General features: G+C 55.3%; 1 protein-coding gene across 6 annotated transcripts in view; it reads right to left on the bottom strand.

Moving 5' to 3' along the window:
- Window positions 1-2,872: 2,872 nt before the first annotated feature.
- The window catches only part of RFX2 (regulatory factor X2), a 121,166-nt gene continuing 100,075 nt past the window's right edge, over window positions 2,873-23,963 (bottom strand). For 4 of the 6 annotated variants that reach the window (XM_032252108.1, XM_032252109.1, XM_032252110.1 and 1 more), the window contains 11 exons: window positions 21,447-21,566; window positions 18,747-18,862; window positions 16,733-16,851; window positions 16,306-16,418; window positions 15,645-15,799; window positions 12,746-12,843; window positions 11,290-11,439; window positions 10,383-10,591; window positions 6,435-6,588; window positions 5,251-5,293; window positions 4,350-4,629 (listed from right to left, as the gene is read on the bottom strand). In XM_032252108.1, coding sequence (XP_032107999.1) covers window positions 4,514-4,629; window positions 5,251-5,293; window positions 6,435-6,588; window positions 10,383-10,591; window positions 11,290-11,439; window positions 12,746-12,843; window positions 15,645-15,799; window positions 16,306-16,418; window positions 16,733-16,851; window positions 18,747-18,862; window positions 21,447-21,566 — 1,393 coding nt within the window. In that variant the 3' untranslated portion in view covers window positions 4,350-4,513. Of the gene's footprint in view, window positions 4,630-5,250; window positions 5,294-6,434; window positions 6,589-10,382; window positions 10,592-11,289; window positions 11,440-12,745; window positions 12,844-15,644; window positions 15,800-16,305; window positions 16,419-16,732; window positions 16,852-18,746; window positions 18,863-21,446; window positions 21,567-23,963 lie in introns of all 6 variants that reach the window. The other 2 variants (XM_032252104.1, XM_032252105.1) reach the window with 1 other exon arrangement.

Genomic DNA, 23,963 nt, shown 5'->3' with positions numbered 1-23,963 from the left:
TTGGGAAATCCATTTGAACAAGGCAAATGATAGCTATTCACTCGCAGGGCTTACGGGAAAGATAGATTTGCAAACAATTACTATAAAGTATGGTAGGGGAATCTGGGTCTAAGTGACCCTAATCTCTCCAGGGAGCATCCAGGAAGGCTTCCCTGAAGAAGCGCTAATTAAGATGAATGCCAAAGGGGAAGGTGTCTCCCAGGCAGTACTGGGAGATGTCTCTGGCAGTGTCCAGAGACATGTTTGCTTATTAGGATTGGGCTGGAGTGCTCTTGGCATGGAGTGGGTGGATGCCAGGGACACTGCTCAGCACCCTGCAGTGCCCAGGACGGACCCACCTCAGAGAATTATCTGACGCCCCACCGTCTGCAGTATCTGCAGTGCCAAGGAGCAGAACCAACTCTTGAAGGCTTAGTCCATTGCTTTCTGTATATTGACCTTTCTCACAACACTGTGAGGTATTTTTATTACCTCTTCCAGATGGAGAAACTGAGGAAGGTAATTGACTTGAGGGCACAGTGAATGACCGTGGAGCCGACTCACACCTGTGCAGTCTAATTCCCACCACGCTGCCTCTCCTGGGCTAGGAGGAGCTGGGGAGTAGCAAAGAGGAAGCGGAGAAGTGGTCAGAATACAGGCATTTTGAGGAGCAGGGTCAAGGGGCAGGGCAATGTGGGTGGACAGACGGTGCTCCCCACGCTGTGATGGAAACATGGGGAGGAGGTCTGGGTGGCCAGATGCTGGGCTGCTGCCTTGCTCTGCCAAAGGCCAGGCACCCATGAGCTCTGAGCAGAGGTGAAGGCAGCAGCACGTGGAGGGTATTACCATCATGGGAATGGCTGAGGTGACTGGGGGGTAGAAGGCGGAGAGGACTGGGCAGGACCCAGGTGCAGAGGGGCAGCAGTCAGAGGCGGGAGGAAAATAGAGTTGGCTTGGGGGCACTCCGGCTGGAGCATCTCCCCCTTCTTAGCACGCTGGGGCAGCTATGGTGTCTGCAGACACCTCCAATCTTACACTGGAGTTCCTGACACCAGACAGTTTGTGACGGCAGGGACATCTCTGGGGCCCCCGAACTCCTTGCTGACGTCTCTCTGGAGGTCGTGCTGTAATGGCAGCTCCATCATCTCCAGGGACCCAAGCTCCTTCTGACTCATTGCTTTCCCACCCTTATCATGAGGCGTCCACCTTGAGGTCTACCGTGGCCACTGTGCTCCAGCCATCACGTCTGCATTCCAGCCAGCAGCCTTGCTTTTCACATGTGTACAATGGGGATTACACCTACCTTAGGTCACCAAAAAGAGGAGACGGGACACAAGTGTCTATTGTGGAGCCTACTGTGATTACGGCCAGTACCTCCTAGAGGTGCTTGGTAAGACCAAGGTTCCACTTTTTTTCTGGGGTGCCTGCACCCTGGGCACCTACCCAGCGGGCCTCAGAGGCACGTGATGGCCTGAGGACCTGAAGCCCGCTCTTCTTTCCTGGGCACCATCCTGCATGCTGAGCTCACACTCCCTCCCGCCTCTCAGGCCCCAGGGGCGGGGCTTGGTTCTCCTACTCTGGGCCCTGCAGTCTGCACTGGGCCTGGCTCTTCAGGGACTGGGGACGTCGGGGAGTTGGCGCTTGCCTAATTTGGCTCAGGGGTCTCAGCTGGGGGAAGGTCTGAAATGGTGGCCCGGCAGGAGGTGAGGCGAGCGGATTCCCCGGCTGAAGTTGGCACCATCAGGACACAGTGGGGTCCTGGAGTCCCAGCCCAGGGAAGTGAGGGGCGATTCTAGTGTCGTCTGGGACAGAGAGGCCTGGGCTGGGGCAAAGGCTGAGTGTCCGGGGGGCATACGGGGCACTGGCCTGGCACTCGAGAAACAGATTTAGGGGCAGCTGACAGGGAACTGTGTTAGCCTCTGTGGGACAGCCAGGGCCCTGCCTGGTTCCCGAGCCTGTTCCTCCAAGTCCTATAGCCCCCACCAGAGTTCTCTGAGAGGGAGGAGCAGCAACAACTCGCTTCCTGGCCTCCACCCGAATCCCACCAAGTCGGGCTCCTGCGGATGGGGTCCAGGAATTGGCCATTTTTGAGCAAGCGCATGTGCTGATTCTCAGTGATTCTGACCACGTCAACCCTGAGGACAACCAGCAGGTCACATCTGAGACTGGTGCACCTGCTTCCTCTGCCACATGCAAGGGGGGCTAGCTGGTAACAAATGTAAACAGGAGGCTGGGGTGGTGGCTCACTCCTGTAATCCCAGCACTTTGGGAGGCCAAGTGGGAGGATCACTTAGGCCAAGGATTTCAAGTCCAGCCTGGGCAACATAGCAAGACCCCATCTTTTTCTTTTTTTTTTTTAAAGAATTAGCTCGATGCGGTGGTGTATACCTATAGTCCCAGAAACTTGGGGAGGTTGAAGTGGGAGGATCACCTGAGCCCAAGAGGTTGAGGCTGCAGTGAGCTCTGACAGTGCCACTGCACTCCAGCCTGGGTGATCGAATGAGACCTTGTCTCTTTAAAAAAAAAAAAAATGTCAACAGGAGACACTGACCATCCTGGACAGAACAGTTTCTGTGCCATCACTGGCTCAGGGTGGGCCTTGCTAGGAAGCGTGGGGCGCGGGCTCCTTCTGGAAGGTACAAGGACGTTCCCAGGGCGCCCACAGGCAAGGGCAGGGGTGCCTCTGTGGCTTCCCCTCTGGGTCTTGAGTGGCCCAAGCCTGGCGGGCTGGTGTCCCAGGGCAGGGGGGACAGGGGCTGGGGTGTGGATGGGGACTCTGAAAATGGGAACCCTCAGTGTGTACTGCTATGAAAAACCAGACCAGGGCCGGGAGGCACGTGGCGTCGCTGCCACCTCTGCTCTTCCTTCTGGATTGGAAAGACGGGCCAGAGCCTAAGGCAGAAACCAGCTTGTATTGGTTACCAGGAGTGAGGAAAAGCCGGGCATTACAATCCATTAACCATCGCTTCAGTGTCTCCCAGGAGAGGAGACGTCTATTTTAAAGACATTCTTTCTGTCCAATTTCACCTAAGGTTTGGACTATGACAGGGTGATGATTCTGGACTTTCCATGTCTAAAGTGAGTGCGCATTTTTCTCTTCCTGCCCTCAGCTCCGGAGGCCGGGCGATGCTCCGAGCTCCTGCCGAAGTAGGTTTTTAAAGGCCACTTGAGCGGACATTAGTACCTTCTGGTGAATGAGAACAAAATATTTGGGACTGAATATACTGCAATGTACACATCCAAAAGAAACGTTCTAATAACAATTACAGCACAAAACTATTGGTATAAACATTTTTCCAAAAAAAGAAAACTATTGCATTTTGTTAGACGGGGTGTCCTGGGCTGAGGCTCGTCTTCCTTCTTTGCAGCTGCTTTGGGGACAGAACTCCAGCACGCAGCTGGCCAGGTGCAGTGCTTACGTGTTTCCATGGAGACAAATTCGGTGTCTCAAGTTCGGGGCTTCGAAAGTCCCGAATATTTATTTGTCCCCAGAGAAGAGTTTTGACTTTGAAGAGGTCAAGGTGGGACTCACTGGGGGTTAGGGTACTCCGGGATTGATTGAGAGGGAGGTGTTCTGGAAGACTCCGTGGACCGGGACGCAGGCACTGCTGCTGGGACAGGGACACGCGGGATGGCTGCTTTCTGAAGTCATGGCTGTGACAGTGACCCTGTTGGACAAACTCCTTCCAGAGCCAGCAGCTTGATGGTGACGGTGAACTTGGACAGAACCCCAGATCCTTCCCGTTGCTGGTAAAACTGTGGTTTTGATTTTCTGAAAGACACTGCTGTGTCCTGGCACGAGTTGTCCCATTTCTGTGGCTTGTTCTTTTTTGAGCCGCAGTCTGTCTGGGGCACAGCAATTGTCAGCTGCCCCTCAAGTCCTCTGGCATCTGGAGATGGTCCCTGCAGCCTGCTAGCCTCCCGCCTCAGTGCATCAGGCAGGGCGGTCTGGCTCTGACAGGCCACAGGGCGCCGGGCCCAGGGGGTCTCTCCACATGGTGGTACCAGACAAGGGCACTCCACTTTCCATTCCTGAGGGACTCCAGGGACGCTCTGTGCCCACCCAACAGTGGCAGGTAGGAGGGGAGATGCCATCCCTTACTATTTGGGCTCTGCCAGATTAAAAAAAAAATTTAAATTATGGTGAAAATTGGTTCCAGTTGAGCGCAAGGGCCAGCGTTCTCTGCACAGCCCCTGTAGCTCTTAAAGGGACCCAGGCCAAAGTCCAGAGTTCCAGCAGAGGAGGGTTTGTCCAGAACAAGGAACCCACGGTCTGGTGTGGCCTTGGTGGCTGCACAGGGTCCTGGGGACCCAGAGCACGGCCACAGCCAGTGGGAGCCCCGGCCCGAGCTTCCGCAGCTTCAACAACTGCTTTTCTTCTGGAACCATCTCGGCCTTTAAGGGCACGCTGACCCCGGAGCCCCCACTTGAGTCAAGGTAAACATCGCATGGTCTAATAGGCACTAATTCGGTGCAGCCGGTGAAGTCCAGGTTCCCAGAGCGACTGGGTGGCATCTTCCGGAGCCCCGCGGGGCTAGATGCCCTGCAGGGAGTGGTTGGGGTCGCTGCGCTCACGCTTCACCAGGGGCTCACCCAGGCTGCGGGCGTCCGGGCCTGCCTCACTGCCGCGCTGCTCATCACCCATGTCGTCTGCGGAGGGAGGGGCAGGGTCAGTGTCTGTCATCAGGAGGGCACCGGAGAGAGAGGCAGAAGCGCACGTTCAGAGAGCTGCTCCGGCACGCCAGGCGGGGTGCTGAGGACACACGGCAGCCCGTGGACCCCGCCTTGGCCTCTGCTCCAGGCTGACCTGTCCTCCTCAACCTGCCTGGTCACCCAGAGGTGCCCCCAGGTTGGGCCAGGTGAAAGAGCCTCTGCCCTGTGCCTCTCTGCCCCAGTGCCGACCGGTCTGGGGCCTCTTGGGTCCTCCCACCACATGGGGTGGGGATGGGGCACAGGGTCTCTCTGGCCTGCCTGTCCCACTCTTCTGCTGGGCGTGCGTGCAGGAGACCAGGGGCTGCCTGGTCCGGGCCTGGTGCAGAGGTCCCTGGGCAGCAGCTACCCAGAGGCAGGGCCGCGCTCTGAGACCCAGCCAAGCCAGTCTGCAGGGACGTCTGCTGCCCAGGCATCACTCGCCATCCAGACGCCAAATCCCAGCACCCTCACCATCACCCAGGGCTGCCCGGATTTCCACCTGCTCATCATGCAATCGGCGGACAGGCCACGCCCCCCAACCACCGAGGGCTGTGGCAGGAAAGCCACCGGTGCACCCACCTTTGTCAAGCAGTGCCAGCGACAGAGAGGCAAGGTCATTGAACTGAAAGAGAAATCCGGAGTCAGGGCGCCTGCAGAGGGGTGGCAGTTGCTGTTTGGGGCTCTGGGGATGCCGGCCCAACCTTGCCTGGAGCTGCGTCCTCCATTCACAGTAAAGCAACTAGGGTCTGCCCTGAGAAGGGGCTCTGATGCTGCCAGGCGTCTAGGCAGGTCCCCTGTCCCCTGTCCAGGCTGCCTCTGGGAGCTGCTGGGGGTGGAGGGTGCTGATTGCTCAGGGCAGCGAGGGGACAAGACCTGGACCCCAAGGTAGGTCCCCTGGGTGTGGCTGCTCCAGGTTTTAAGGTGGCATGGAAGGGCTGTGGGCTGAGGTATCTGCTCCTGAAGGTCTATACACAGCATGAAAACCACTCCCTGGCTGCCCCAGAGCCCGGTGTCCATGCCAATGTGCAGAGAACAGACAACTTCCAGTTTCTGTGCACGCTGTGGGGCCCTGATCGACTCTGAAAGTGTTGTGGTAAGAGTACTGGGACCCTGCCATTCATCAAGCGTCACCGCGCTTCTTCCTCAAGGCAACCCCATGCAGCCCAGCAGGGCCACTCCGAGGTGTGGACCCCACAGAACTGAACGTAGGTGTGCACACAAAACCGCTCCTGCAAACGGCAGCACCATTCACAACAGCCAGAAAGAGGGAGCAGCGCAAGCACGCACGGAGGGATGGGCGGTCGGCACAGTGCAGCCGGCCACGCCCGGTAACACGGCTCAGCCACGAGGGGAACCAAGCTCTGACGCGGCCACCCCAGCGTGGGAACATACACTATCACTCTTTGTGTATGTGACCACGATAAAAAGAAAACCTTGGGTGGTGTGTCCAGGGCCTCCCCTGCGCAGCAGGATGCCCAAGGACAAACTCCTTCCAGAGCCAGTAGTTTGATGGTGATGGTGAACTTGGACAGAACCCAGATCCTTCCCATTGCTGATAAAACTTCTGGTTTTGATTTCTGGAATGACACTGCTGTGTCTTGGCATGAGCGGGCCCATTTCTATGTTCTTTTTTGAGCTGCTGATTGGTCTAGGTGGCAGTGCAGTGGGACCTGCGAGTGTCCTCTCTGGGCTGCTCAGAGCCCACTGCCCTCTCCCCACAGGCCCGGCCAAGCCCCCACCGTCCCACAGAGCAGGGCCCCCACCTCTCCCATCACGGCAATCGGCGTCTCCCCGGTGGCCTCGGCGACGCGGTGCTCCACCAGGTAGAACATGTATTCATCGTAGAGCAGGCGGATGAGGTGGAAGGAGCCAAAGCTGGCGGCGCTGCGCAGGGTCAGGTCCCGGATCACCATAGAGCTGGGGACAGTGGACAGAGGCTGGGGACACTCAGGGGAGCATGGAACCCGGGCCCTGGGCCAGGCTTCATGGCAGCGACATGCACCCTGCTCTGCGTTCCCTGGGGAACCCAGACCCTGAGTGAGCCTAAGATCTGCTGGCCTGTGGGGAGCCGACGGGCTGCCGAGACCCTGGGTCCAGTGTGATGGACAGGCAGGGCAGGGCTGCCCTCTCAGTTCCAGAGACCACCAGGGGACAGGAGAGGGAGACGGGCAGTCAGCCCTAAAGCGACAGGCCGCTGGAAACACAGCTGTGGCTGGTGTTGGCACAGGTACTGGAGACAGGATCTTAGCTGGTGAATCTTTCTAGTGACATTTCCAACTCCCAGTCTGAGCACAGGCTGGCAGCCGTTGCCCGTCTCCCCAGCAGGAGGCCCCTTTCCCCACCTTCCCCGTATCCTTGCCACCTCCCGTCATTCCTCGGCCTGTGGTTTCAGGCACCTAAAAACAAGATGAAAGGCCAGGGTGTTTTAGTGTCTATCACCGAGAGCCCTCAGCCTGTGAGCTGAGAATGCTTTACATTTTGAAATGGTTGGAAAAAGTCAAAAGAATAATTATATCTGGTGGCATGTGGAAACTACACGAAATTCATATTTTGATGTCCACAAACAGTTTTGCTGGCACGAGCCATGACCGTTTCTATATTGTCTTTCCTATGACGGCTGCAAATACTGTCTGATTCTTTCCAGGAGAGGTGGCCCCTACCTAAAGGATTAATATGAGACCTAAAGGGGCTGGGCACAGTGGCTCACGCCTGTAATCCCAGCACTTTGGGAGACTGAGGCGGGCGGATCACTTGAAGTCAGGAGTTCCAGACCAGCCTGGCCAACATGGTGAAAACTCATTTCTACTAAAAATACGAAAATCAGCCGGGCGTGGTGGCAGGAGCCTGTAATTCCAGTTACTCGGGAGGCTGAGGCAGGAGAATCACTTGAACCTTGGAGGAGGAGGTTGCAGTGAGCTGAGATCACCTCACTGCACTCCGGCCTGGAGGACAGAGCAAGACTCTGTCAAAAAAAAAAAAAAAAAGGATGTGGTGGGAAGTGGAATACTGTCTCAGTTCCCCATAAGACCTAAAGGACTTACATAAAATGGCACCTGATCAAAAACTTTGACCTACAAGCCAGGCAGCCCCCAATGCCCAAATGCCCCAGCTCGAAGTAAACTTTCATAAACTCTCAGTTACATCCAGTCGGTACTGCAGCAATGAAAAGAACACACAGGCTTGAGAAAAGGAAAGACAGCCGCACCATGAGGACCACCAAAGCTGTCTATACTTAGGTGTTAGGCACAGCTGTGAAGCCCCCAGCCCCCTCCGGCTCCCCAGACCCACCCAGCTTGGCTTCCAAGCCTTCTTTCCCCAAAGGCCTTCCCATGCAGATGAGAGGCTGGTGCTCTCCACTCACCCTCCCACAGCCCCAGTGTCTGGAGCGATGCTTCAGTCCAAAGTATTTCCAGAACATCGCCTGCGGTCACCTCGGTATTTCTGGGTTTCCCAACGGGCTCCCAGCTCCCAGAGGGCAGAAGCATGGGCTGACCACGGGCATCGACATCACCACACTGTCTCTTCCCTTGCTCTTCCTCCCCCGTTACCCCAGTGTAGCTTTACTGTAATTTCTGGCTACGCTGGTGTTTCTGTTATGTGGCAAGGGTGCACTAGGTCCATGGCGGAGCCCCAGTCTATCAGGCATGGGGTTCCTCTCATTCATTCACTCAGCCAGCATTTAAACAGAAGCGAGGTCCCGGCACTCAGGTAGCGTGCTTGATTATGCAGGAGACAGACAACAGACAATTGAAGAGATGACGAGGGACAGGTGACGGTCGCTGCCAGGAGAAAAGCAGGGAGTGGGGAATGGAATGTGGGAAAGAACGGGCAGTCTTATTTACAGATGTTCCAGGCAAGGGGGGGGGGCAGGTGCAAAGGCCCTGAGGCAGTGTGGCCAGGGGAGTGTGTGAGGAGACAGCTGAGAACAGGGAGATGCTGGCTGGCTCAGGAGTCAGCAAACTTGTTCTTGTTTTTTTTTTTTTTTTTTTTCAGATGGAGTTTGTCTCTAGTCGCCGAGGCTTGAGTGCAGTGGCACAATCTTGGCTCACTACAACCTCTTCCTCCCAGATTCAGGTGATTCTCCTGACTTGAACTCCTGACCTCAAGTGATCCACCAGCCTCAGCCTCCCAAAGTGTGGGGATTACAGGCGTGAGCCACTGTGCCCAGCCAGGCAAACTCATTTTCATGCCAGACAGTAAATATTCTCAGCTTTGTGCCCAACAGTCACACTGTTCTGTTTGCAATGACAGCTGTAGCTGATCTGTGAACGAATGTGTGTGGCTGAGGTTCCAATAAAACTTTATTTGCACAATGAGCTGGGGCAATGATATGGTTTGGCTTTGTGTCCCCACCCAAATCTTACCCTGATGTAACGATCCCCACGTATTGTGGGAGGGACCCAGTGGGAGGTAACTGAATCATGAGGGCAGGTATTTCCCATGCTGTACTCCTGATAGTGAATAAGTCCATGACATTGGATGGTCTTATAAAGGGGAGTTCCCTGCACACGCTCCCTTGCCTGCTGCCATGTAAGATGTGCCTTTGCTCTTCCTTGGCCTTCCACCATGATTTTGGGGCCTCCCCAGCTGTGTGGATCTGTGAGTCTATTAAACCTGCTTTTCTTTATAAATTACCCAGTCTTGAGTATGTCTGGATTAGCAGTGTGAGCTGGACTGATACAGGCGGGGATAACAATCTGGCCTGTGGCCTTAGCTCATCATGCGCGGGGTCATGTGGGGCCCCAGCCACAGAGCAGCTTTGTATTTCCTGGTAATAACCATTTTTGGTTGTTTGTTTGTTTTAATCCACACGTTTGCATGTACTCAGTGAGCCTAAAGCTCCCTGACAGGACTGCAGGAGGCATCTTGGTACCTTTCCTGGGGATGACTCCCCCGGAAGCCCTTGCTCCCTGGCCCTGGTCACACAGGGTGGGTCTGTAGCCTGGAAAGGATCTCCCTTCAGAACGCCCAGGACATGGCTCTCCTGCCTTCCAGGCTTCTGCCTCACTGCTCAGAAGTCTAATGCTGCTTCCATCCCCAGCCTGTCATTTTCTCTCTAGAATCTTTTATGGTTGCTTCTCAAGCTTGGTGTTTTGAAATTTCACCAGGGGCTTCTTTGGGGAAAGTCGGCAGCTTTTTCAGTTTGGAGACTTGTGCCCTTCAGATCTGAAATCGTTTTTTTTTCCCTTAGAGATGCGGTCTTGCTCCGTCACTCAGGCTGGAGTGCAGTGGTGCAATCTTGACTCCCTGCAGCCTGGACCGCCTGGGCTCGAGGACCCTCCCACCTCAGCCTCCCAAGTAGCTGGGACCGCAGGCACACGCCACCATGCCCAGCTAAGTTTTTTCACTTTTTGTAGAGGTCCTGCTGTCTTCCTCAGGCTGGTCTCGAACTCTGGTCTCAAGCCATCCTCCCACCTTGGCCTCCCAAAGCGGTGGGATTACAGGTTTGAGCCACCACTCAGACTCCAGTGATGATTTCTGTCTACAGAACTTGCAAGTTAGTTTTTGGGCCATGGTGGCCTTCTCGGCCTGACCCTGGAAGCTGCTGGTCAGGAGTGAGGCCCCAGCCAGGTACTTGTATTTTTGGGGTTTAGGCACTGCTACGACTCTGCTGAGCCCTGTTTTTCTCTGAGCTCACCAGCCAAGCCCTAGAAGTTTATCTCAGAGTCCTCCACCTGTCAGAATTCTCTCGGAGCTCTGGCGGGACTAACCTGTAAAAGGACCATTTCAGCAGGAACTGCCGGGCGGCCTTGGGGAAGCTGGGGCTGCCGGCATGCTGCTTCAGGACCTGGGTGACCACGCCATCCAGCCAGCTGGCCCACTGGTCCAGGGAGCTCTGCTGCTGCAGGGTCAGCTTGAAATCCTGCTCCAGCCGCTGCACCACGCTCTCCTCGCACTGGCACACCCACGAGGCCTGCTCCTGTGCAGGGCGGAGGCCAGCGTCAGCACCGCGGGCCCCCCGCCACGGCAGCCCTCCCCAGACCCAGCAGTGCTCGGGTGGGACGCTGTGCTGTGCGGGAGCCTTCTTGCCCTTGACCTTGACAGCGGCAAGCCAAGCTCTGTGTCTCCCGTCACAGGGCCAGAATAGACAGCCGGAGGGGGGACCTACCCAGCTTCTGGGGACTCATACCTGGGTCTTTCTAGATCAAAGCTCATACTATACAAGGTCTTTGTTTAGTTTTGTTTTGAAGGGGTCACTTCTAAATATGCGTGTGTGTTTATTCATGTAATAGGCAAATCCAGGGCCTGACATAAGCATAGCTGGGGATGGGCTGTGGGCCGGCACTTTGGCCGGCTCAGGGGATAGAGCCAGGAAAACGGCCAGAGGGTAGGGAGGTCAGTGTCCTGCCAGGATCCTTGAAGCCGGGAGCCTTTGTAAGGAAAATGAGCAGAGGTGTTGGCTCCAGTGCCGGGACGTCAGAGGGCCCTGAGAGGTGCTGGCGTGGAGGAGCTGGGGGGTGCGGGTGGGCTTTGGCCTGGGACCTGTGTCATGCAGCAGAACCGTGGCCAGGCTCGGGGCCAGGGGCCGGGTTTTGCTGTGGGCTCCACTTTGTGGGTTTGCTGGTTCTGCTGCAGGGTGGGAAGCCCAGGCCCTGGGGATGGCGTGGAGGAGGTCACCTGCACGTTGGCAAAGTCCACGCGGTTGAGGTCGCTGAGCATCTGGTTGATCTGGGACGTGTTCTGCAGCACCGCCCGGGCCGCCTGCGCCAGGTGGTTGAGGGACGTGTAGCGCCGCAGCGTCTGGGCAAAGGCACTGACGACGCCCACCTGTATGCCAGGGCCGTGGTGAGCAGGGATTCGCAGGGAGAGCCTGTTCCGCTGTGCTCCTTGCAGGGGTGCGTGGGCTCAGGGACAACAAGGGACGGGGGAGCAGGAAACAGAAACCGGGCAGGGAAAAGGGAACCCCCTGCTATCCTTAAGGGCCCAGTGAGTGAGAACTGGAGAATGGGGCGAAGAGACCTCGCCAGCACGTCACACACGTCAGTAACTGAAGCCCGTGGCGCTGCCGAGTTAGAATTCACAATCATGTCGCCATGCCCACTTCTAGAGTCCCTGTGGTTCTCGGGAGTGGCTGCTGAGACCACAGACTCCTGGGTGCTATGGGGTCAGACTTTAGTGGGTGTGGCCTGGGGATCTTATTTTTTGTTTAAGAGATGGGGTCTTGCTTGTCGCCCAGGCTGGTCTCAAACTCTTGGCCCCAAATGATCCTCCTGCCTTGGGCTCCCAAAGTGCTGGGATTACAGGTGTGAGCCACTACATCAGCCCTGAATCTGACTTTTTAACAATGACCTGATCAATGCTTGTACCACTGCCTAACAGATCAATTTCGAAGTGCAGGTGGGTGGAGCAGATGCCCTGCCGCTGCCTCCTCTGCTCCCAAGAGCCCTTTAAGAAATGGTCATGATGGCCAGGTGCAGTGGCTCAAGACCGTCATCCCAGCACTCTGGGAGGCTGAGGTAGGTGGATCACCTGAGGTCACGAGTTCAAGACCAGCCTGGCCAACATGGTAAAACGCTGTCTCTATTAAAAATACAAAAAATTAGCCAGGTGTGGTGGTGGGTGCCTGTAATCTCAGCTACTTGGGAGGCTGAGGCAGGAGAATCGCTTGAACCCAGGAGGCAGAGGTTGCAGTGAGCCGAGATCGTGCCATTGCACTCCAGGCTAGGTGACAGAGTGAGACTGTTTCAAAAAAAGGAAACACTTGTGAGAACGGTGGGTAATCACTCTCTTTCCCACAAGTTGGCCAAGGTTCTACATTTCACATTCTGATTTGTGGCCAAGATTATAGTAACAAGGGTCACAGCCAGGAGATTAAATTTCCCGAATAAGGTGAGTGCAGAAACACGCAGTCTGTTCTAAATTGACCCAAAGATATGGCACCTTCTGTTGTTCCCCTTCCTGCCAGCACTGATGCGTCATCGACAGTGTGCTTGGGGCTTCCTGAAGCGACCGGTTATTCTCATGACACAGGGAAGAAGCCAGTACACCCTGGGGCACAGTGGTCCTCACGCTGATGTGGAGTGGAGCCCCTCCCAGCCACAGCTGGGAAGCCCGGGCCCCACCACGGATGTACCTTGGTCTGGATGACCTGTTGTGGGAAGTCGCTCATGGCGTTTGTCAACCAGCCTTCCAAGCTCTTGGCGAAGTTACGGATGGCCTGTGTCAAGGTACCTGGGGGATACAGACATGATATTAACGGGGAGAAAGGCAGTGTCTGGACCCTGGAAAACAGCCTTCAGTGTAAGAGCTGGCCCAAGTGCAATGAAAATGAGCACTACGAAGAAGCCACACAGGAAAAGAGAGGACTAAACAGGCACAGGGCAATGGAGAACCAAGGACTCAGAGAAATGGGAGGAGCTGGCCATGGCCCCCAGCCGTCAGACACCACCCACTGCCTATCACCATGGGTCTCACGGGGCGATTCTGCCCCAGGGGACACTGGGTGATGTCTGGGGATGTTAATGGTGGGCAGGACTGTGGGATGCCTCTGGCATGGAGTGGGTGGAGGCTAGGGATGCTGTTCAGCACCCTGCAGCGTCCAGGATGGCCCCACCCCAGAGAACAGTCCAACCCCAGATATCAACAGTGCCAAGGGAGAGAGGCCTTGACATACACACACAGACACACACACACACACAGACACACGCACACACAGAGACACACAGACACACACACAGACAGACACAGACACACACACAGAAGTACACACACACAGAAGTACACACACAGACACATACACATGCACACAGAAATACATTCTACCAACTTCCTAATTTATTTTAAGATGGCTTACAATAAGAAACAAATAGTAAGACTGTTAAAAAAAGAAACAGAAAAAAGCCAGTTATGGCAGCTCACACCTGTAACCCCAGCACTTTGGGAGGCTGAGGCGGGTGGATCACCTGAGGTCAGGAGTTTGAGACCAGCCTGGTCAACATGATGAAACCCTGTCTCTACTACAGATACAAAATTATCTGGGCATGGGGGTGGGTGCCTGTAATTCCAGCTACTTGGGAGGCTGAGGCAGGAGAATCATTGGAACCCAGGATGCGAAAGTTGCAGTGGGCCAAGATTGCACCACTGCACTCCAGCCTGGGTGACAGACCAAAACCCCATCTCACAAACAAAACAAAACAAAACAAAACACAGACAAATATTTAAAAATGCAAAAGGAAAGGTACCCCATGCCCCAAACTCCCACCATAATGTCGAAACCGGAACTGGGCACTGCCCTGGACACAGGCAGGCAGGCAGGCAAGGCCAGGCCAAGGAGAAATGTAACACTTTTGCTGTTTCCCATTTTCCAGCAAAGGGAGCGTAGAATTTACTCAGCAGGATGGAGAGCTGCCTGGTACTAATGGACCTGGATGTTTGTGGATGGCCTGCGAGGCATGGCCCATGATCCCGATGCTGTGATTTATGAAGAAAGGCCTCTGTGCCCAGCTTCCTTGAAAACCCCCAGGGTTTTGGGGAGCTTGGCGCGGACCTGGCCCGCGGGCCCCCTCATGCTGGCTGCTGTCATTGCCTTGGGAGGGCAGAGGCCCTGGGAGGTCTCCCAGGGCACAGGTGAGACTAGCTTCTTTCTTCACTGTGCCCATCACCGTCTCCCCAGCCTCCCAAGTCCTGTGGGAAATCACAGGGCTGGGCGCTGGGGAGTAAATGTCTCCTGGAATCCCACAGTGCTGGGAAGTGGGGTCTGGCTGGGGTTAAAGGTCAGCCTCTACCCTAGCAGGAGCCAGGGCGAGGTCCCAGCTTATTCCTCTAAATTTATGTCCCCATCCCTCCTACAGGGCATGGCACTCAGGAAGTGTCACGGTGGGGATTAAGGGAGGCGGGAGGAAGGCAGCTGGTGGTCATCTCCAAGACAAGAGTGGATCAAGAGCCCACATGGCCCTGGGCCGAGGCCTGCCGTACAGCCACGGCTCCAGAGCTGCGAGCAGGCTACTCCCAGAGGCCGGCCTGCACGCCCCCAACGAACCTTCCAGAAAGCACCGAGCCCAGCCTGGCTGCTCTTGGCAGTATCCTGACGGCAGGTAGAGCTCACCAAAGCCACTAACCTCACCTTCCCCTCGAGTCAGAGACAAGGACAAATACGCATGCCAGAGAACACACATTCCGCAGCTCAGCGCCTCTCGTGGGGGGTTCTTTCTTTGTTTTGAGGCAGGGTCTCACTCTGTCACCCAGGCTGGAGTGCAGTGATCATAGCTCACTGCAGCCTCAACCTCCTGGGCTCAGATGATCCTGTTGCCTCAGCCTCCTGGGCCGCTGGGACTACAGGCATGCAACACCACATCCAGCTAATTTTTGTATTCCTTTTAGAAATGGGGTCTCACTGTGTTGCCCAGGCTGGTCTCAAACTTCTGGGCTCAAGTTATCCTCCTGCTCTGGCCTCCCCAGTAGCTAGGGCTATAGGCACACACCACCATGCCCAGCTAATTTTTTTTTTTGAGACGGGGTCAGGCTGAAGTGCGGTCGTGTGATCTTGACTCACTGCAACCTCTGCCTCCTGGGTTAAAGTGATTCTCCTGCCTCAGCCTCCTGAGTAGCTGGGACTTCAGGCATGTGCTACCACACCTGGCTAATTTTTTTGTATTTTTAGTAGAGACGGGCTCATGTTGGTCAAGCTGGTCTCAAACTCCTGACCTCAAATGGTCTGCTCACCTCAGCCTCCCAAAGTGCTGGAATTACAGGCATCAGCAATCCTGCCTGGCCCCAGCTAATTTTTTTTTTTTTTTTTTTTAGAGGTGGGGTCTCACTACGTTGCCCAGGCTGGTCTCAATTTCCTGGGCTCAAGCGATCTGCCTTAGCCTCCCAAAGTGCAGGGAGCACTGGAATGAGCCATTGTGACCAGCCACTTTTGGGTTTTCTGTGAAAGCGATGGTGCGAGGTGGCTGAAGATGTACAGGTGAGAAAGGACAGAGAAGGCAGGAAGAGAGCCGGAGCAGCGCCGGGCGGGGCTTCCGTTCACTTACTGGGGACTGGCCTTAGCACGTCGGGGATGAGAATCTCCACCAGTGCCTGGTAGAGGATGTGGTCGCAGCTCCTCATCCACCTGAGGATGGGGTCGCACTGACACAGGGAGATGAGCTTGTCCTTAGGCAGGACAGCACCCTCGGGGTCTTCGTCACTGTGGAGGGTACAGGGGCAGGTGAGCTGTGGCCTGGCCCGGGTGGCCTCACTCAGCCACAGGAGTGACCAGAGAGCCAGGCTGTGGGACTTGCGCCCAACAGCGGGGCTAGGGTTTTGCTCCCCATCCCTGAGCCCCTACGGGTCCCCTCCCTCCGTGTTGCTCCTGGCACCTCTGGGTCTCCCCCAGGTCCACGCTCTCCCTCCCCTGCTAGTGGCTGTGTTGTGCCTCACTGCAGCCACAGCTTGGGGTCACTTCTACTTGGGACTGCATCATGATCACCTCTAAAATCCTTCCTGTTCAAACAGTCTGATCTTGAAAAGGGGCAAATGGCCATGTGAATTTCAAGTCAACTCTACCAAGTCTAAAAATTACAGGGACAGAAGCAGACGGGTCTGAGCCCTGATTCTTGGAGAGTTGACGCTTTCATTTGTGGGTTACCTGTGGGCGTCAGCAGGGGGTTAAGTCTGGGGGGGCTGTGAACCCAGCCAGGGCGTGGCAGTCACCTGGCAGGCAGAGAGGTGGGGCCGTCGCTGGAGGAGGCCTTCGAGTTCCAGAAGGAGAGCCACAGCTTCTCGATGTAGTGGAACTGGAGGTTCATCACCACATCTAGAGTTGCCTAGGAATGGAGGGACGGGTGAGACAGACGGGGGTGTGCACCCGTCATCTGCACTCAGCACACGCCAGTGTGCAGCTGTGATTCGGGCTGCAGTGGGGTGCCCTGCAATCCCAAGGGAGGCCACAGAGAGGAGAGGAGCAGGTGATGGACGTGGATGTGAGGGGCTGCTGAGGTCCTCTCCAGAGAGGACGCTCGTGGGTGGGCTCTGGGCTTGGGGCTCCGTCTCCTCAGCATCACCTGGGGACACGGGGGACGCCTGGCCTGAGCCTGGGAGGGACCCGTAGGAGCTGCCTGCCTGGGCCTGGGGCGGTCACCTCGCAGTGCCGTCTGTACACCAGCTGTAGGGCCTTGACATCGTGCAGGGTGACGCCCTCCTGCAGCAGGACGCTGCCCAGGTCGGGCGCTGGGAACTCGGGGAAGACATGGGAGACATCTGGGGGAGGAACATGGGAACATCAGAAACAGGGCTCTTAGGAAATGCGGACAACTAGAAGGCCATGTGGTAGATCGGGGAGGGGCCCAGAAACAGATGCTCTGCCCCACCCCATGCAGTCACAGAATTTTTTTTTTTTTTTTTTTTTGAGATGGTGTCTCACTCTGTTGCCCAGACTGGAGTGCAGTGGCACAATCCTGGCTCAACGCAACATCCACCTCCTGGGTTCAAGCAATTCTCCTGCCTCAGCCTCCTTCGTAGTTGGGATTACAGGCGTGCATCACCACGCCGAGCTAATTTTGTATTTGTGTGTGTGTGAGAGGCAGGGTTTCACCATGTTAGCCAAGTTGGTCTCAAACCCCTGACCTCCAGTGATCTGCCCGCCGCGGCTTCTCGGAGTGCTGGAATTACAGGCTTGAGCCACTGCGCCTGGCACAGTCAGGGAATTTGTAAGCATCAGTTTTCTCAGGTAGAAAAGGGAGAGGATATTGTCGCCTCCCAGGAGCATTAAATATGCAGACACAGAGGATGCCCTGAGCCCAGGCCCTGGTACACAGCAGGTACCCACAGAGCCAGCTCAGGGCAGCACATCTGGGAAAGAAGGCCAGCCACAAAGTCTCCGCAGTGACCTCTTGGAGACAGGCCTGACCCCACCTCAATCTCCGCAGGAGATTCAACCCAGGAGGGTTCTGTTTGGGCTCAAAAAAGATCATAAACTACCTGGCGGCCTCTGAGTGCACAGAGCCCCCTTGAATCATGACACTGACACCAGCGAGACTTCCTGTGTTCCGCCCCCCCTGCCGGACGCCCCCTGGTGGCAGGCTCTGAGTTAGGGCCTTCCCGGGGGAAGAGATGGTGCCCCCACTAAGCCAGCTGGGGAGGAACGCTGTCCCGTGAGCAGCCCCCAGGGAGGGGCTCCTGTTGGTGAACCAGGAGCACCCCAAAAGCTCCAGGCAAAAAGGAAGAAAGCCCAGATGGCAGGCAAATCCTCGTGCACCCTGAGTGGATAATATCTAGTGTTCTTTTTTTTTTTCTTTGTTTCACTCTGTCGCCCAGGTTGAAGAGCAGTGGTGTGATCCCAGCTCACTGCAGCCTCAAACTTCTGGGCTCAAGCAATCCTCTTGCCTCAGCCTCCTGAATAGGTGGGACCACAGGGGCTTGCCACTATGCCTGGCTCATTTAAAAAATTGTTTTTTTTAAGTATGTTGCCAGGCTTGTCTTGAACTCCCAGATCAAGCCATCCTCCACCTTGGCCTCCCAAAGCACTGGGATCACGGGCACAAGCCTCCGTGCCTGTCCTCTACTATTTCTTTCTGATGCTCATTTTACTTTATTTTTTCATCTTTCTGATGGTCGCTTTATGTATTAATTTTTTTGGCATATGCTGGTTATTCTAAAGTCTCAGGGATTTCAGAAAGAAGGTTTATCTAGAACTTTCTTTTTTTTTTTCTTTTTTTTTTTTTTGAGACGAAGTTTCGCTCGTTACCCAGGCTGGAGTGCAATGGCGCAATCTCGGCTCACCGCAACCTCCGCCTCCTGGGTTCAGGCAATTCTCCTGCCTCAGCCTCCTGAGTAGCTGGGATTACAGGCACATGCCACCATGCCCAACTGATTTTTTGTATTTTTAGTAGAGACGGGGTTTCACCATGTTGACCAGGATGGTCTCGATCTCTTGACCTCGTGATCCACCCGCCTCGGCCTCCCAAAGTGCTGGGATTACAGGCGTGAGCCACCGCGCCCGGCTTTATCTAGAACTTTCTATTTGACCAGAACGGTGTCTCAAAAGGAAACTGTCAGAAACATCCGTTTAGATGCCACCGGCTCTGCTGGTGCTGAAGGCCAGGAGTGTGGCGAGCAGATGGGACCCCCGCCCCGGGGCCTGTGTGGCCTCTCACCTATGTACTGCTGGTGGTGCTGGCTCTGTGCGGCCATGGTCTGTTCCGGGGTGCTGTGCAGGCCGCTGTGGGAGCCGCTGTCCCCAAGGCTGTCCGTCTTCTGAGCTGGCCGGTACCTGGGATGGAGGACACACATGCCACCATGAGGGCCAGCAGCCCTGCCGGAGGTGGACCCACAGAGCGGGCGGCTGGGCAGGATTCAGTCGGGGGTGTGTGTATGATGTTTACAAGTTGCGGTCAAATACACACAACACAAAAGTGACCATCAGAGCCGTTTTTAGCACACAGCTCGGCAGCGTTAAGCACGTTCATGTGGCTGTGCCACTGTCACCATCATCACCTCCAGAACTTGCTCATCTTCCCACACACACACTCTGTCTCCATGACACACTCACTCCCCATCCCTGTCCCCAGCCCCTGGCACCCCCATCTGACTTCCTATCTCTGTGAATTGGACGACTCTAGGGACCTCCTGGGAGTGGGATCACATGGGAATTGTCCGTGTGCGCCTGGCTTCTCTCACTGAGCTTAATGTCCTCAAGGTCCACCAAGGTGTAGCCTGTGTTGGAATTTCCTCCTTTCTAAGGCCGAATAATATTCCATCACATGGATGAGGCACACTTTGTTAACGGACACTTGAGAAAACAGATAGATGTATTCACCCTGCAACATTTCTCTTAGAAAAAATGTGAAATTCTTTGCATGAATCACAAACATCGTCGGTCCAGTCTCAAGAGTTCTGAGGCTTTCGCAGAGGAAAGCTTTGCAGATGGCTGGCTCCTCAGAGCCGAGTGTGTGCTGTGGTGGAGGCAGGGGCGAGCTGGCCTGACGCGAAGCACCTCCGGGGGGCATCCCTTATCAAACACAAAGCGGGGCCGAGCCTGCGGGAGGTGGGAGAGCATGCCGGCGAGCTGTGTGTAAAGCAGCCGACTCAGGGCAGGCCGTGCGCATCGCGCAGACAGGCTCAGGCTGCGGCTTCCAAATGCAGATGGCCTCAGTCTGTCCCCCTGAACCCTGCCTGCAGCACCGTTCACAGGCATTTGCAGGGGTCCAAAGTGAGCAACGGCAGCAATGGCTGCAGACAACTAGGTACAGAAGGAACGTTCCGAAAACTCTCTCCTGGGACCTCCAACTCCTGGGAGTGGCTGTGTGGTCAGGAGGCACTCGAATGGGTTTTTGAGCCACATACTTTCATGGGTGACTCTGTGCAGAGGGCTGGGTGCAAGGTGTGAAGGTGCCACATGAGGCTATTGGGATGTGGCCCCTGCCCTCAGTGTGGGCACTCGTGAGGGTGGGCGCCTGGAGGTGCTCTAGGAGGCAGCGATATCTGAATGGGTCCTAAACCAGGGGCCAGCAAACTATGGCCTGAGGGCCAATTCTGTTGCTTGTTTTTATAAATAAAGTTTTATTGGCACACAGCCACACTGGTGCATCATTTTCGTGCTGTTTGTGGCTGCTTTCAGGATGCAGCTGAATTGAACAGTCACGACAGGGACTGCCTGGCCTGCAAGGCTACGATATTTGCTCTCTGGCTCTTTACGGGAAAGATTTGCTGATCCCTGCCTTAGAAGATGAGGAAGTTTGTGATGGAGAAGAGGATATTCCAGAAAATGACCAGGGCTTTCCAGCCACTGGATCCAAAGGTCAAGAAGTTGTGACTTGGCCAGGCGCAGTGGCTCAAGCCTGTAACCCCAGCACTTTGGGAGGCCGAGGCGGGTGGATCACGAGGTCAAGAGATCGAGACCATCCTGGTCAACATGGTGAAACCCCGTCTCTGCTAAAAATACAAAAAATTAGCTGGGCATGGTGGTGCGTGCCTGTAATCCCAGCTACTCGGGAGGCTGAGGCAGGAGAATTGCCTGAACCCAGGAGGCGGAGGTTGCGGTGAGCCGAGATCGCGCCATTGCACTCCAGCCTGGGTAACAAGAGCGAAACTCCGTCTCAAAAAAAAAGAAGTTGTGACTTGAGTACACCTGCTATTTTCTCCGGGCTTCTTGGGTTATTTGCAGTGTTCTTTCTCTTTGCTTCCTAAGCTTTAAAAATTAAAGGTCTGTGATTCCCACTGCATGGCCCTGGGTAAGGGGGATGGTATGGGGATGGCACAAGGGTTGGTGGTTGGGACAGAGTAACTGAAAAAAAAAGGGAAAGCTGCGTAGGCAGAACATGGAGGCTTTACGGCTGTGAAAGGGCTCTGTGTGACACTGTGATGGGGGACACGCGTCATTATACATTTGTCCAAACTGGACAATGTACAACACCAGGAGTGAGTCCTGGTGTTGACTGTGGACTCTGGGAGAGGGTGATAGCCCCGGGGAGGGTCATCAGTCGCAACCCACGCACTGCTCTGTCGGGGAGGCTCATGGCGGGAGAGGCTGTGGGGAGCGGGGCCGGGGGAGAAGACGAACTCTCTGTACCTTCTACTCAATTTTGCTGTGAACCTGGAGTGGCTCTAAAAAATAACGTCTGTTACAAAGCACGACAGCTCTGAAAACGGTGAGCTGGAGGAGGTTGCGTCCCAGCCTCCCGTGTCTCCTGCTGGACTCACCTCATTCTCAGCAGAAGGGGATACCTTGGCTTTTCCAGGATGCTGGAGACTACAGAGTTATTGTGAGTTCGTTTCATGTTGGAGGAACACCTCTCCCTCCATGCTCCACGGGAAAGTGAGCCCTGCCCCCAACCCCACCCCACCTGGGCACCCACCTGGGCTTCTGGTGCATGGGCTGCTGCCGCATGGCCATGTACTGCGTGTCCTCCTGCAGCCGGTTCAGTGGGGAGTCTGGCTTCAGACGAATCCCATAGTAATGGTACTTGGAGTTGCCCCTGGAAACCAAACATCCCAGGGTCAGCTCCCTTTGCAGATGTCCTGAACAACGAGATAGGTGGGGACTCTTTTTTTTTCTTCTTTTTTTTTTTGAGATAATCTCATTCTGTCACCCAGGCTGGAGTGCAGCGGTGCGATCTCAGCTCACTGCAATCTCTGCCTCCCGGGTTTAAGAGATTGTCCTGCCTCAGCCTCCCGAGCAGCTGGGATTACAGGCATGGACCATAACGCCTAGCTAATTTTTGTATTTTTAGTGGAGATAGGGTTTCGTCATGTTGGGCAGACTGGTCTTACTTGAACTCCTGGGCTCAAGTAATCCTCCCGCCTTGGCCTCCCAAAGTGCTGGGATTACAGGAGTGAGCCACCGTACTCAGCCTCCTACATGACGAAACCCTATCTCCTTTTAGAAGCAGGGTCTTGCTCTGTCACCCAGGCCTGGAGTGCAGTGGCGCCATCACCGCTCACTGTAGCCTGGACCTCCCGGGCTCAAATGATCCTCCTGCCTCAGCCTCCGAGTAGCTGGGACTGCTGGCGTGTGCCAACACACTTGGCTGGGAAGCACTCTTTCTTGGCCTTTCACTTCGGCCTCTCTGGTTCAGCATTTCCTGAACTGCGTGAGAAACGTGATGAAGGAATTCTGCACGTAACGCCATGTCATGCAGAGCCCCTGTCGCAGGTTAGGGTAATGAAGGCTCGGACAAGCCCTGTGCTGAGAACACCAGGTCAGCTTTGCGGCGCTCCCGTGGCTCGGTCTCCATTATTATCATTACCGACTCTTCCCCATCCCTTCCCATCATCTAGTAACACGTTTTGGAGACAGGCACAGTATGGGAACCATTACATTAGTTTACTACGGGAGAATGATGATCAGTGGGCTTTAAACAATTCAGTTCAGCAAACGGCTTGCAGAGACCTTTCAGGAGAGAAGCAATAATCCACAGACAGGGCTGTGCAGACACCCAGCTCACAGGACACCATTTCTCCAGAGCTGGCAACAGGGATGTGCAGAAGGCACCTGGCTGCTTTCTTTTTAGTTCTTCTTTTTTTTTTTTTTTTTAGAAGGAGTTTCGCTCGTTACCCAGGCTGGAGTGCAATGGCGCGGCCTCGGCTCACCACAACCTCCGCCTCCTGGGTTCAAGCAATTCTCCTGCCTCAGCCTCCTGAGTAGCTGGGATTACAGGCACGTGCCACCATGCCCAGCTAATGTTTTGTATTTTTAGTAGAGACGGGGTTTCACCATGTCGACCAGGATGGTCTTGATCTCTTGACCTTGTGATCCACCTGCCTCGGCCTCCCAAAGTGCTGGGATTACAGGCTTGAGCCACCGTGCCCGGCCTTTTTAATTCTTCTTTTATTAAAAAAAATTTTTTTTGAGATGGAGTCTCACTCTGTTGCCCAGGCTGGAGTATGGTGGTGTGATCTCGGCTCACTGCAACCTCCTACTCCTGGGTTCAAGAAATTTCCCTGCCTTAGCCTCCCCGAGTAGCTGGGGTTACAGATGCATAGCACCACACCCAGATAATTTTTTTGTATTTTTAGTAGAGGTGGGTTTTCACCATGTTGGCCAGGCTGGTCTCAAACTCCTGACCTCGGGATCCACCCACCTAGGCCTCCCAAAGCGCTGGGATTACAGGCCTGAGCCACTGCGCCTGGCCTCTTTTCCTTTTTAAATTTCATTGCAATAGCAGACAGCCTGGGCCCTTTCTAGATGAGGTCCATGTTTAGCCAGGTGCTCAGAGGAGGGAAAACGGGGCAGGGAGCAGGGGGCAGGTTGGGGGGAGAATCAGCCTTAATCCTCAAGCCAGCGTCTGGTATACTCTGCAGGGGCGGTCCCTCCGAGAGCAGGGGCTGTGTCCCTAGAGACCAGGCTTCCCCGTTGCTTCCACTTCTTTCCCTCCTCTATGTGTCTATGATCCCTAAGGACATTCTCTGTAAAGGATCACAAAGTGTCAGAGGACAAGGGACTGTGGTCCTTGTGGACCCACCACCATGCTGTTTACAGACAGCCAGGACACAGGCTCTGAGAGTGCATGAGTTAGCCCTAACCCCACACAGGCAGATTTGGGTTGGAGATGCTGCTGTGTTTTTCTGTCAGAGGAGAGTTTGCATTATTTCCTGCCATAAGTCTATGGCCTGTGATGCCCTGGGGCTGCCATAGACCAAGGGAAGGCGGGGTGGATTGGTCCAGCGGGCACGGTGGCTCACACCTGTAATCACAGAACTTGGGGACGCTGAGACGGGCAGACCACTGGAGGCCAAGAGTTTGAGACCAGCCAAGGCCACCAAGAATTTGAGATGGTCAAAACTCCATCTCTCCAAAAATATGAAAATTAGTCAGATGCGGTGGCGGGCACCTGTAATCCCAGCTACTTGGGAGGCTGAGGCAAGAGAATCGC

This window comes from Sapajus apella, unplaced genomic scaffold (genome assembly GCF_009761245.1).
Source record: "Sapajus apella isolate SASKATOON/1434 unplaced genomic scaffold, GSC_monkey_1.0 scaffold77, whole genome shotgun sequence".
Classification (NCBI taxonomy): domain Eukaryota; kingdom Metazoa; phylum Chordata; class Mammalia; order Primates; family Cebidae; genus Sapajus; species Sapajus apella.
Note: the sequence above shows the minus strand (reverse complement) of the source record. Positions and strands in the feature narration are given on the sequence as shown.